Source organism: Bufo gargarizans, chromosome 1 (genome assembly GCF_014858855.1).
Source record: "Bufo gargarizans isolate SCDJY-AF-19 chromosome 1, ASM1485885v1, whole genome shotgun sequence".
NCBI classification, from domain to species: Eukaryota; Metazoa; Chordata; class Amphibia; order Anura; family Bufonidae; genus Bufo; species Bufo gargarizans.
Window position 1 is genome coordinate 740,731,841 of NC_058080.1, and position 14,923 is coordinate 740,746,763.

Consider the following 14,923-nt stretch of genomic DNA (forward strand, 5'->3'; position numbering starts at 1 on the left):
AGCAGCTGGGGCATCGCAAGCATGGCCAAAATGTGGAAAATCTTTGTCAGCACGCCACAACAAACAGAACCACCAGCTGATACGGAACGTCTTAGCAGGAGGCAGCATTTCAGCGACATGGTGGTACTGTTCCATGCCTACATACTGACTGATGGGTCTGTCCCATTCAACTTCTGGGTCTCTAAATTGGGCACATGGCAAGAGCTTGCCCTTTTCGCCTTGGAGGTGCTGGCCTGCCCTGCGGCCAGTATATTGTCCGAACATGTATTTAGCATAGCAGGGGGGATGATCTCAGACAACCACAGCCAATGTGGACAAGCTCACGCATGGATCCCACAGGACTTGTCTGTACCTTATGCTGAATAGACAAGCATATCGGCCGCACCCAGCCATTGTTAGACTCCAGCGCACCTTCTCTTTGCATTCTCTTTACTAGTTCCCAATGTTTTGGGGTCTTCCCAAATGTATAAAAAAAATAAAGGGATAAAAATACAAAAAAAGTGTTGGCTATGTCCTTCTCCACCACCCTTCCACCTTCACTGCCATGTCCACCGTCTCCTCAACCTCCTATTCCACTTTGACCTCCGCCTCCTAGTTCAAGATTATTATTATTTTTTATATTCTATGTTTTTTTAAGTAATTTGCCTATCCACATTTGGCTGCAGGGCAACTGTCCTGCTCTTACCCCCATTTTGCTTTCTTTACAGCCCTCTAGACCTTACTGCGACTATTTTACAGCCATTTTAGTGCACCAAAGTTCGGGTCCCCATTGACTTCAATGAGGTTCGGGTCAAGTTTGGGTCCCTAAACCCTAATCAAAAGCGATTCCCACCACTGATATATCACTTAGCTTTAGTATCTAGATAGGTTTACCATTAAACCGCATGAATGTACAGATCACCCGGTCAGATAAATCAGTGATATAATCATAATGCCACCAATATCAATGTCTCTGCACAGGAGGGTTAGTCTGTAGGAGCAATGAAGGTCACAGCGCTAGGAGAAAGTATAATACGAGCCAAGAAAACAATGTCCGTCAGTGAAAATAGTGGCGCTGTCATGGAGCAAATAGAAGAGTTTATTTTCTGTAAATACTGTTTGGATGAAGATTAAATATTAATATGTCCACATACGTTATAAAACTATTACATGGAGCGTCGTTACTTCTCCCCATGTCACTGTATGAATACAGTGATAAGAAGCAAGGTTCATGGGGACAATTCATCTTTACTGCTCTGGAAGTAAGCAAAGCTCTTCTTCACTTCCTTATACCCATAGCCGTTTCCTACATGGATCTTAGTCTCAGTTAGAAAATATAATTTGGTTTGATAATCTGGAAAAAGCACTGATACTAGTTGTTTAAGATCCATGAATAACTCAGCATGTTAAATATGTGAAAATGGTTTCTCTCCTGTGTGAATTCTCTCATGTCTAACAAGATGTGATTTATGTGTAAAGCATTTCCCACATATGGAACATGAATATGGCTTTTCTCCTGTGTGACTTCTCCTATGTTTAACAAGATCTGATTTATGTGTGAAGCCTTTCTCACATTCAGAACATGAATATGGCTTCTCTCCTGTGTGAAATCTCACATGTGTAACGAGATGTGATTTCTGTGCAAAACTTTTCCCACATTCTAAACATGAATATGGTTTCTCTCCTGTGTGAATTCTCTTATGTGTAACGAGATGTGATTTCTGTGCAAAACCTTTCCCACATTCTAAACATGAATATGGTTTCTCTCCTGTGTGAAATCTCTGATGTTTAGCAAGATTTGATTTATGTTTAAAACATTTCCCACATTCTGAACAGGAATATGGTTTTTCTCCTGTGTGAATTCTCTCATGTCTAACAAGTTGTGATCTGTGTGTAAAACATTTCCCACATTCTGAACATGAAAATGACTTCTCTCCTGCATGACTTTTCTCATGTGAATTAAGATTTGATTTCTGTGTAAAACATTTCCCACATTCTGAACATGAATATAGCTTTTCCCCTGTGTGACTTCTCTTGTGGGTAACAAGATGTGATTTTCGTGTAAACCATTTCCCACATTCTGAACATGAATATGGCTTCTCTCCTGTATGAATTCTCACATGCGCAACAAGAATTGATTTCCGTTTAAAACACTTCCCACAATGTGAACATGAAAACGGCTTCTCCCCTGTGTGATTTCTCTCATGTATAACAAGAGTTGATTCCTCTGTAAAGCACTTCCCACATTCTGAACAGGAGTATGGCTTCTCTTCTGTGTGAATTCTTTTGTGTGTAGAAAGACTTGAGCTTTTAGTGAACTGTTTACCACTGTTTAACTGAAACCTTTCACCACCTTTCTGACCTATATTTGTGGTAACAATCTTTGATTGGTCAGGAGAAGGTTCCTCATGATTAGGAGGATTATATGACAGATCTGTACTGTGAATTCCTGGATGTACATTAAAGGTAATATGGCTTTCTGCTGAAAAGTGCTGCATGCTGTCTTCATCTTCCACTTTATAATCTAGAGCTAACATGAAGTTTCCCTCAGAGTTTTTGCAGGGGTTTTCTGTTGAGATAAAAAATTTAATTTGTGAGTTTCTTTCTAAACTACAGAGTAGACAAACGTATAACATTCATAGTAGACTGGAAGTTGTTCCAGCAGGAAGGAAAGGTATAAGGATAGTTTTACACTAGTGTTTGTCAGATCCGTCAGGGAACAGCTTGCTGGAACTCTCTGTATCCGACGTTGCTGGAAGCTGCATGGATGCCATTTTGCCTCATTTTCTATAATGGAGGCCAGTGAAGATCTGGCCTTAACCTGGCAAATATGCCAAGAATCGGCCAGAAAAATACAGCTACGTGTGGAGAGATACAGAGGGCAGAAACAGCCTGCCGGATCTGACAAATGCTAGTGTGGAACTAGCCTAAGCCATTCATTTTGAATCCATTCCTGTCCTTGACTAAAAAAACTGCACCTGTGATTCCAGCCTTATAAAGCTTTCTATAACATCCTGACAGAATCAATTAGTAGAAAAGCCTGAACATGTCTGGTAACTAGCCCTGCACTCTGCCAAAACATTGTGCTCTTCCGCACCAACTGTGATCACTTTAATATGAATTTCCTTAAAAGTATCTGTCACCACATTCCTCAACACAAACTGCATTCATTATTAAACAGATCTCCTATACCGGATGAAGCTGGTGGACTCACTAGAAGAATCCATGTCATAGGCTCTCTCACCGGCTCTTCTTAGTGCACCTCCTCCCCTGCTGCTGCTAAAATATCACACTGGTCAGTATAGGCTGCAGACTCTTTAGTGAGAGAGTGTCTGTCTACCAGCAACAGTCTCAGTGTGCTACTACAGCATCTAATTGCATCCGCTGCTTTATTTTACTGGAAACTAAATACACTACGTATGTGTAAGATGCCAGCAGCAGCAGCAGGGGAGGAGGTACATTGAGCTTGTCGATAACGTTATAGGCGAACAAAGACGGCGCAGCTCCCAAATCCACAATGGAAGTATCAGTGTTCGAAGGCACACAGACAGCCTATTTTCGATACAATTGATCACTGGATAAACAACGGGACTTCCTCTCCAGTCAGACTTCTTGTCTCCTACATATTAGCAAGACAACCCAACATAGTGAAGTACCGCAGGGGTTCTTATGATCACGCTTTTTTTTATTGTACTTACAAAGTTTAAAATATATGAATGCATATAAAATCAAATGGTGCGTCTTTTTCTCCACTGTTTGATTTTATATGCATTCATTTGTTTTAAATCAGCTGCTTGAAGTGAAGGCGTACGCCGTGCCAGCACAGCCTTTTCTACATTGATTACCTGATCACCCTCGACATCGCAGCGGTGAGCAATGTAATTAATCTCTTCAGGACACATGACGTACCGGTACGTCATGTATGGTTCCGATCACTGCCGCCGGGTGGGCGGTGATCGGAACCCGGTGCCTGCTCAAATCATTAAGCAGGCACCTAGGCTAAATGCGCCGGGGGGTCCTGTGACCCCCCCCCATGTTGGCGATCGCAGAAAACCGCAGGTCAATTCAGACCTGCGGTTTTCTGCGTTTCCGGGTTATTCGGGTCTCTGAAGACCCGATAACCCGGAACAGGATGGTGATGGTGGTGTGATTTCACCCCACCAATCACCATCCAGCGATCCTGAGTGGTGATGGTGACATCACCACTCAGGATCGCTTCTGATTGGTCTGTGGGCGGTCCGGCGGCAGATTCAAAAGAGGCAGGCGCTCCTCTCCTCCTCCTTTTGTGTTCCGGAGCTGAGGAGAGAGGAGCTGCCTGCACGTGTGTCCGCCATCGCTGCCAGCGCCCCGATCTGTGCCCACAGGACCCGATCTCTGCCCACAGCACCCCATCAGGTACATAGGGACAGCATAGGGACAGCATAGGGACAGCATAGGGAAAGTTTGGGTTAGGCAGGGGAAAAAAAGGGAAAGGTAGTTTCTGAACTTTTTATTGAATCACCCTAGTTAGGGTGTCTGGGGTCCACAGCACAGCTGTGTGACCCTAGACCCCCCCAGGGGTGCTGCTGCTTGCCCCCCCTGCCCCCCCCCCCCACTTTTTTGGGGTGCAGGATTTTTTTTTTTTGTGTACGCTGACTGTGGCCGGCACTCTTAGCGTCCGGCCACTGTTAGCGCATCGCACACGCCACCACTGATCAACTTCGGACGGTTGATCAGTGATTTAGATTTTGTTTTTTTCACATTTTTTGGCCTTTTTTTGTTAGTTTTTTTTTTTTGTTAGTTTTAGGGTTAAGTCCGCGAACACCCGTGCCCCCACACACATGCACACAAAATAAAGATTTCCACACATGCACATACACACGCAGACACACACTCCCCTATGGCCCGCCGGATGTTCTCGGCCGAGGAGGCATATGCCCAGCTTGCCTCTGACTCCGAGAGTCCCAGTGAGGACGAGGATGACCCCACATTCCTGTTATCATCCGCGTCCTCATCATCATCTAGCGATGATGATGAGCCCCCAAGGCGGCGGAGACGCCGCCAGGCGGAGCAAGGGGACCGCCATGTTAGGGACCCTGTGGCCCAGCCTAGTACGAGCAGCTCTGGGGCTCGTACTGGTTTCCCGGCCCACCAGTTAAATCCACCAGAGCACCCTGCCGGGTGCTCTGGTGGATTTAACTGGTGAACTAGACTTGTGTGGCCTAGACTGGTGTGGCCCAGAACTAGACTGGTGTGGCCCAGAGCGATACGAGCCCGTGATTCCTGATTTTGTAGGCCAATCAGGAATCCAGATTTCCACAGTGGGCTACACTGAATATGACTTTTTTTGTCATTTTTTCTGTGACCCACTGGTAAATCTGATGGTGGAGCAGACGAATCTGTACGCCCAACAGTTCGTCGCTCAACACCCGGGCTCCTTTTTGGCCAGGCCCGGTGGCTGGACGCCGGTCAGTGCAGCTGAAATGAGGACATTTTGGGTCCTCGTGCTGCATATGGGCCTGGTCAAGAAACCCAGTCTCAGGCTGTACTGGAGTGGGGACGTCCTATATCAGACCCCACTGTACAGTATGGTCATGACACGCTCCCGGTTTGAGGCCATCCGGAAATGTCTGCATTATTCTGATAATGCAGCATGTCTCCCCCGAGGTGATCCTGCCCATGACCGTCTGTATAAGATACGGCCGGTCATCGATCACTTTGGGGCCAAATTCATGGAGTCTCTCATTGCGTTCAAGGGGAGACTCATTTTCCGCCAGTATGTGCCCTCCAAGCGGGCGAGGTATGGCGTGAAGCTATACAAAATTTGTGAGAGTACCTCAGGGTACACTTACAAATTTTGTATATACGAGGGGCGAGATTCCCGGATTCAACCCCCCGAATGTCCCCCCACTCTGGGTGTTACCGGGAAACTTGTGTGGGACCTTATGTACCCACTGCTGGATAAGGGTTACCACCTGTACGTGGATAACTTTTATACCAGTATCCCCTTGTTCCAGTCCCTTGCCGCCAGATCCACGTTCGCTTGTGGGACCGTGCGGAAAAATCAACGCGCCCTCCCTGCCCTCCCCCTCCAGGTACCTATCCCCAGGGGTGAGACCCGTGCCCTTACCACTGGAAACCTGTTGCTGGTCAGGTATAAGGACAAGAGGGATGTCCTTATGCTGTCCACAATTCATGGTAACGGCATCACACCTGTCCCTGTGCGAGGTACCACGGCAACGGTCCTCAAGCCCGATTGTATCGTCACCTACAATCGGTATATGGGAGGAGTTGATCTCTCTGATCAAGTCCTCAAGCCATATAACGCCATGCGCAAAACCCGGGCATGGTACAAAAAAGTTGCGGTCTACTTGGTACAGGTTGCCTTGTACAACTCTTTTGTACTATCCCGAAGCGCTGGCAGCACAGGGACATTCCTCCAGTTCTATGAGGCAGTCCTCAAGGCCCTGATTTTTTCAGACTGGGAAAGAGCAGGCCGGAGTACCTCGGGAACTGGAGGCGCCCAGATCATCCCTGGCCAACACTTTCCAGGTGTGGTCCCCCATACTGGAAAGAAGGGACGTACCCAAAAAAGGTGCAGAGTGTGTCACAGGAGGGGGATACGGAAGGACACCACTACTCAATGTGACACGTGCCCCGATCATACGGGCCTCTGCATTGATGGTTGCTTCAGGGAGTATCACACTTCCATGGAGTACTAAATTTATATCCCAATTTAGCACTGACATCGGATAAAAAAAACTGGTTCTCAGACTTGAGACACCCAAAAAAACTAAAATATTAGGTATCGCCGGGTCGATAATAATCTCCTCTATAAAAATACCCCATGACCTAACCCCCCAGATTAACACGGTCCAGGAAAAAAAATTAAAAAGGTGAAAAAAAACTTTTTTTTTGTCACCTTACATATCAAAAAATTTTATAGCAAGCGATCAAAAAGTCATATAGCCCCCAAAATAGTGCCAATAAAACCGTCCGCTCGTCCCGCAAAAAATGAGCCCCCACATAAGATAATCGGATAAAAAAAAAAAAAAAAATGACACTTAGACTTTAGAGATACAAAACATTTTTTGGGTATCAAAAAGGATAATATAGTCTAAAACCTAAATAAATGTAAAAAAATAGACTTATTAGGTATCGCCGCGTCCGTAAGAATCTCCTCTATAAAAATACCCCATGACCCAACCCCCCAGATTAACACGGTCAAAAAAAAATAAAAAAAAGGTGCAAAAAAAGATTTTTTTTGTCACCAAACATAACCAAAAATTTTATAGCAAACGATCAAAAAGTCATATAGCCCCCAAAATAGTGGCAATAAAACCGTCCGCTCGTCCCGCAAAAAATGAGCCCCCACAAAGGATAATAGGATAAAAAATAAATAAAAAAAATGACACTTAAACTTTAGAGATACAAAAAATGTATTTTTGTATCAAAAAGGATAATATAGTCAAAAACCTAAATAATTGTAAAAAAAAAGTAGACTTATTAGGTATCGGCGCGTCCGTAAGAATCTCCTCTATAAAAATATCCCATGACCTAATCCCCTAGATTAACACGGTTAAAAAAAAAAAAAAAACGGTGCCAAAATGCAATTTTGGGCACTTTTCCATTTCAGTCCGTTTTTTCCGGTAACAAAACAAGGGTTAACAACCAAACAAAAGTTAATATTTATTACCCTGATACTGCAGTTTACAGAAATGCCACATTTGTGGTCGTAAACTGCTGTATCAGTAAAAGGGAGGCCGCAAAAGGAAAGGACCGACATGGTTTCTGGAAGGCCGATTTTGATGGCCTTTTTTATTGACACCATGTCCCTTTTGAAGCCCCCCTGATGCCCCCCTAGAGTAAAAACTCCCTAAAAGTGACCCCATCTAAGAAACTACACCCCTCAAGGTATTCAAAACTGATTATACAAACTTTATTAACCCTATAGGTGATCCTCAACAGTTAATGGCAAATGGAGATGAAATTTCAGAATTTCAATCTTTGGTAACCTTGCCTCACAGAAATGTAATATGGAGCAACCAAAAATCATATTTACCCTAAAAATAGTCCCCCAAAAAATGGCACCTTATCCCGTAGTTTCCAAAATGGGGTCACTTTCATTGAGTTTCTACTCTAGGGGTGCATCAGGGGGGTTAAAACAGGACACAGTGTAAATAAACCGGTCCATAAAAATCAGCCCTCCAAAAACCAAACGGCGCACCTTTCACTCTACGCCCCGTACAGTAGTTTACGGCCACATATTGGGTGTTTATGTAAACAGCAGAGTCAGGGCAATAAAGATACAGTCTTGTTTGGCTGTTAACCCTTGCTTTGTTAGTGGAAAAAATGGGTTAAAATGGAAAATAAGGCAAAAAAATTACATTTTCAACTTTCATCCCCATTTGCCAATAACTCTTGTGCAACACCTAAAGGGTTAACGACGTATGTAAAATCAGTTTTGAATACCTTGAGGGGTGTACTTTCTTAGATGGGGTCACTTTTAGGGAGTTTCTACTCCAGGGGTGCATCAGGGGGGTTGAAACAGGACACGGTGTAAATAAACCGGTCCATAAAAATCAGCCCTCCAAAAACCAAACAGCGCACCTTTCACTCTACGCCCCGCTGTGTGGCCGTACAGTAGTTTACGGCCACATATTGGGTTAAAATGGAAAATTAATCAAAAAAATGAAATTCTCAAATTTCATCCCCATTTGCAAATAACTCTTGTGCAACACCTAAAGGGTAAACAACGTATGTAAAATCAGTTTTGAATACCTTGAGGGGTGTAGTTTATAGAATGGGGTCATTTTTGGGTGGCTTCTATTATGTAAGCCTCGCAAAGTGACTTCAGACCTGAACTGGTCCCTAAAAATTGTTTTTTTGTAAAATTCAGAAAAATTTCAAGATTTGCTTCGAAACTTCTAAGCCTTGTAACATCCCCAAAAAATAAAATATCATTCCCAAAATAACTCTAACATGAAGTAGACATATGGGGAATGTAAAGTCATCACAATTTTCTGGGGTATTACTATGTATTACAGAAGTAGAGAAACCGAAACGTTGAAATTTGCAAATTTTTCGGTAAAATTGGTATTATTTTGTGCAAAAAAAAAGATTTTTTTTTACTTCATTTTACCAGTGTCATGAAGTACAATATGTGACGAAAAAACAATCTCAGAACGGCCTGGATAAGTCAAAGCGTTTTAAAGTTATCAGCACTTAAAGTGACCTTTACATCTAAACCTTTACATCCTAGCAGCAAGAAGAAGTTGGCGATCCAACAAAGTCTGGCTGGGCTCTCCTACTCTAACACGGCTCAGCCAACCAGGCTGATTTTAAATGTCCGCCCCTGCTGGCGTCCACATGCAGCCAAAAACTGGTAGTCACTTCCAGTGCACCCAGCAACCTGAAGGAAAGACGCCCCGCTTCCGTAATGCCACTTCTAGGGGGAACATCCAGACATGATCTCCAAACAGCCTAGGGAAAAAGAAGGACCAGATATCCGGCGCTAAAATAGCCTGGAGTCAACTGCACAGTGAACTGAAAACTTCACCGAAACTTCATGAGGGGATGGCATGCAGCGCCTGCCAGAAATTCTGCCCAGGCCTGAGTAGGATACGAGGTGGAGCTACCAGTCTTATACCCACAGGTAACATAAACAGCATTGAGGTCCTGCAGGGCCAAGGAAGCTCTCCACCTCTACACTTCCCACACTCTCCAGCAGGACAAGAAATAGGAGCGGAGGGGATGGGGGTGTTCCCCCCTTTAAAGCTCTCCATAGGTCTGCAGCCTGTCTCTCAGGGTGCTGTCATGGGCATAAAGGAAAAATGTTTAAAACTTATGCAACACAGTAGATTTACCACAAAACGTTGGCATTAAAAAATACAGCTCATCTCACATCAAGCAATCCCTCATAAGCTATGACAGAAGAAAAATAAAAATGTTATAGCTTTTGATATGCAGAGATGAAAAAAAATAAAAAAATCCACCGTTTTGTCATTTTCGTTTTCCTTCCCATATTCCAATAACCATAACTTTTTAATTTTTTTGCTGGATAAGTCGTCTTTTTTAATGGCACCATTTAATTTATCATGTCTTGTAATCGAAAATGGGAAAAAATTACGGATTACGGATTTCACTGTACACTAAAAATGTGATGACTTCATTATTCTGCGGCTCAAAAGGATGACAGCGATACCAAACATATCGTTTTTATTTGAAAGAAATTACCATTTTCTGACCGCCATAAGGATTTAATACTTCCATCTACAGAGCTGTATGAAGGCTTGTTTTTTGGAGGTCAAACTGCAGTTTTTATTGGTACAATTTTTAGGGACATTTCACTTTTTGATCACTGTTATTCAATCATTTTGGGGGGATAAGGTGACCAAAAAATGACAAATTGTGTGTTTGTTTTTTCCGTTACGAAATTCATCGAACAGGAAAAATATGTTATTGTTTATTTATTTTAATAAGTAAAATTGGGAAAATGACTTTAATGATTTAAACTTTTAATATTTTTGTGGTTTTTTTCTTTATTTTTACATAATACATTTTGGTCCCTGGGATCTGTTGATCCCTTGTCCCGTACACCATAATAGAGATCTATTATGGTAAATGGGATTATGACGCGCTGCCTGCTGAGCCATGCCTCGTGCACAGCTAAGCAGACAGGTTACCATGACAGGCCTGGGCAACTTCGGCGGGCTTGAGGCTGTCATAGTAGCCTATTGGAGCCCTACAATTTCACTGCAGGTGCTCCCATCAAAAGGCAGATGTATTGCTCGGTGACACCTCACCACTGAGGCCAGTCATTGGCTGCAGAGGCACATATGACCCAGTCTATCCAGAAGTTTACAAGACAGATACCTGAACAGCGATAAAGGGAGCAAGGGAGCTTGAATTGAGAGGCCCTTCGGCAGGGCCTAATAGGAGTACCAAGATGGCAGCCATGGTGGGCCACTGTCAGGCTCTCAGCTGCCATAGGAAACATTAGCAATCTGCGAAGAAGTCAAGGGGGACTGATGTCCTTGACAGCTACCCAGTCAAACCGCACAGATTTCGCAGTCAATCTACCACAGCGTCTAAGGTGTTAAACGGCTGGGATAAGAGTTATTGCTCCTCTCAATCACTGCAGTAGGAGCCCAGCTCCTGCTGCAAATGGTGCGGGCACAGCTTCTGTGCCATCCAATGAACGTAACTGTAGGTCCATTTGTGGAAGGGTTGATAAACCTCGAAGTTCCCTTTCTCCATTCACAATTCCATACCTGTGGTGACATCTCCTGGAATGTCCTCCTCCACCTCACTCTTACACGGGGGATCGCCCATCATCCGCTCTTCTTCATCCTCCACTTTAATATCAGTCAGATCTTCCCCCTGATTTGTCATCTGTAAAAATTCAGTACAATACAGCAGACAGGTGGGAAATCTAACAGATCCACAGAAGAGACCCCCACAATCTATGACCCCTCTATGCTCCATCTACCTGAGTATTCTCTAGGACCTTCTCCTCTGGACAGTCCTGGGAATACAGAGGACGGGGACATCTCTCTGGTGGATTTCTCCTCCTGGATCCATCTGTGGAGACACAAGCACACAGTGACTGAATACATGGCCTCCTGTAAATCTGTCCATAGATCAGACTCTTCTCTCAGCTCCTTCAGGTTTAGTTATCAATGTTCTGCTCCTCACCACCAGTGCTAAAGTCCCAGAGCCGTGTAGACCATGATCTGAGGTGGTATTTAATAAATTACACATATCATCTCATATGTATCTTGATCTCTGATTAGGTAGATATACACTATATGGAGTAAAGTATTGGGCTGCATGCAGTCTGCCATTACCACAGTGTATAACATCCAGCCTCTAGCCATGCAGTCTACCATTACCCCAGGTGTATAACAGCCAGCCTCTAGCCATGCAGTCTACCATTACCACAGTGTATAACATCTATCCTATAGCCATGCAGTCTACCATTACCCCAGGTGTATAACAGCCAGCCTCTAGCCATGCAGTCTACCATTACCACAGTGTATAACATCTATCCTCTAGCCATGCGGTCTACCATTACCACAGTGTATAACATCCATCCTCTAGCCATGCAGTCTACTATTACCACAGTGTATAACATCCAACCTCTAGTCATACAGTCTACCATTACCACAGATGTATAACATCCAGCCTCTAGCCATGCAGTCTACCATTACCTTAGGTGTATAACATCCAGCCTCTAGCCATGCATTCTACCATTACCACAGTATATAACATCTATCCTCTAACCATGCAGTCTACCATTACCACAGTGTATAACATCTATCCTATAGCCATGCAGTCTACCATTACCACAGTATATAACAGCCAGCCTCTAGCCATGCTGTCTACCATTACCACAGTGTAAACATCTATCCTATAGCCATGCAGTCTACCATTACCACAGTGTATAACATCTATCCTCTAGCCATGCGGTCTACCATTACCACAGTGTATAACATCCATCCTCTAGCCATGCAGTCTACCATTACCACAGTGTATAACATCCAGCCTCTAGTCATGCAATCTGCCATTACCACAGTGTATAACATCCATCCTCTAGCCATGCAGTCTACCATAACCACAGTGTATAACATCCTGTGGGAGGAGCTGTGTTTCTGCCTCTGTGCTGCGCTCTGGGAGAGGATCGAGAGCCTGACATTGTGTGACGGGGATACGCTGCCCTTTCCCCAGGGGGTGGCGTGTTCTCCTGGTATCTCCTCGAGCCCCAGGCTGCCGCCGTTTATCTGCACGTTCTGGCAGCCATATCGGAACCCTGCGTGCGGCAGGAAGACCCCCTGAAACTGGAGACTTAACTCCTGATGCTCAAGCGCCAAGAGACAGCGGTGATGTGACACCGGCGGCCAGTGAAAAGCCTCAGAGAACCCCGCAGCGTGCGGCTGCAGATGACAGCCCCGCTCAGATCGCGGGCAGGAAAGGAGCAGCAGAGATCCACTACAGGAATCCCTGTGTGACTCCAGCAATGCACCGGGTGGGGTCAGGAGAGGTCCTGGGAGGAAAACAAGCCTAGGATCCTCTCTGGACTCCACTTCAGAGCAGATAACTCTGCACCCGGGAAAGCTAGATCGAAAAGAAAGGCCCACTGCTGAACAGGCGGCGGGTGAACAGAGAGCAGAGGTGGCGGGTTGGGTTGCTGAACAAGCAGCCGGAGCAGCCTGTGAAGTCTCTGAACCAAGAAAAGCTGCAGGGATGGAGCCTGAAACCCCAAAGGGTGAGGTATGTGAAGCTGGGAGTAGTGTTTCTGTGCCTCAGCCGAGAAGGGGTGTTTCAGGTGTAACTAGTAGTGACTTAGCTCCTGGTGTTGTTTCTGGTATTTCTGGCTCTTCTCCTGGTATCTCCTCTGGTGTACCAGCTGGAGAGGCCAGGAGACTGTCTGGCTCCAGCCCGTTAGGGCTGCAGTCTGGAAGCCAGAGGAAGGTGAAGGAGTTGGCGGTTGAATCAAAGGTGGACTCATTACCGGGTGGCCAAGGGGACCCCTCTGAACCAGTTATGTCATCCTCTGGGGATGAAGGCAGGTCTGGGGGGAGACTAATGGTGGAGATCAGGCAGCTGGAATCTTGCATTTGCCAACAAGGCTCAGGGCCGGGCCCGGACTCAAGCGGATGCTAGCCATGAAGCTGGTCCTGTTGTTGAAGAAGGGTCTGCTGCCGGGACTGGTACAGTTGGTGAAGGGACGAGTGCCGGAGTTACCAGCACTGGAAGAAGCAGACAGGGTACAGTTAAGAACTTAAGGCCTTCCAAGATTAAACGGCAAGAAAAACGCTGTAGAGATAGGGAGCAGGCGGTAGCTGGTCCCTTAGTTATTCCTCTGGCAGGTCTTTTAGCTAAAGATCCAGGTTGTAGTAACCCAGAGTACAGCGATGAGGAGGGAGGACCTGGGGTTCAGCCTGAGGAAGCCAACCCCTCTGCTACATCTGCATCCTCGTACGGCGAAAGCATGGACAAGGATTACAGGATGTGGTTGAGGGATAGGAGGAACAAACGGAGCAGGAGGAAAAAGAAAGGAGAGGGTCGCAAGCCCTCTCTGGAGTGGGATTCATCTGTCCCACTCATCCTTGACCAGATGACAGAGGAAGAATTAGTCGGGGCCCCTACAGTGGATCTCTCCAACCAGTATCAGGTCCTTGACGAGGATCCCCCAACTACAGTTGGGGAGGAGGAGGATGTGGTACCGGAGGGCGCAAAGACCTCCTCGCAGGTTGCCGGGCCCTGCCCTCCTTCTTCTGGAGGGCGGGGGGCTAAGCCTGATTCCGTGGGCAAACAGAACGGTATGGATGTGAAGGAGTTAGCAGTTGAATCCGAGGTGGACTCATTACCGGGTGGCCAAAAGGACCCCTCTGAACCAGTTATGTCATCCTCTGGGGATGAAGGCAGTTCTGGGTGGAGACTAATGGTGGAGATCAGGCAGCTGGAATCCCCGGTGGGCAAATTGTATTTTGGTGACGAGGAGGCCCCGGAGGACGATGTGGTAAGAGAAAAGAATAATAAGATCATAAAAGAAGTATTACATTTTGTGCCTTTTGAAACCTTTGCTGAGCCCAGCCCGGTTCCTGTAGTGGAATCGGGCCAGACAGCACGGGAGAATGAATCTGAGATGGTGGCAGAACATGTCCCCCTTTCCTGCAGTGGAAAGGAGAACACAGGAGCAGATAGGGTTAAAACCCCTGACAGTGTTGCAGACAAGGCTCAGGAAAAGACAGTTCAAAGGGCCAGAGCAAAATCTGGAAGGTTTATAAAGAAACCAGTAATAAAACCATTAAAGTCTGTGGAGGTTGCAGATGCTGAATTTAAAGAATCTTCAGGGACTGTGCAGGCTGCAGAGAGGTTGAGGGGTGTGGGGGGTAAGAAGTCCTCCGCAGTTCCTGAAAGGGGGGACCCTTCAAACCCTGCCCCCAATGACGCCAGTACT

At 45.6% G+C, this 14,923-nt stretch overlaps 1 protein-coding gene across 1 annotated transcript in view; it reads right to left on the minus strand.

The window, feature by feature from the left end:
* Nucleotides 1-1,022: 1,022 nt before the first annotated feature.
* LOC122924978 (zinc finger protein OZF-like) overlaps nt 1,023-14,923 on the minus strand; it is a 34,616-nt gene continuing 20,715 nt past the window's right edge. The window contains exon 4 of the mRNA XM_044276526.1: nt 1,023-2,307. Coding sequence (XP_044132461.1) covers nt 1,386-2,307 — 922 coding nt within the window. The 3' untranslated portion in view covers nt 1,023-1,385. The remainder of the gene's footprint in view (nt 2,308-14,923) is intronic.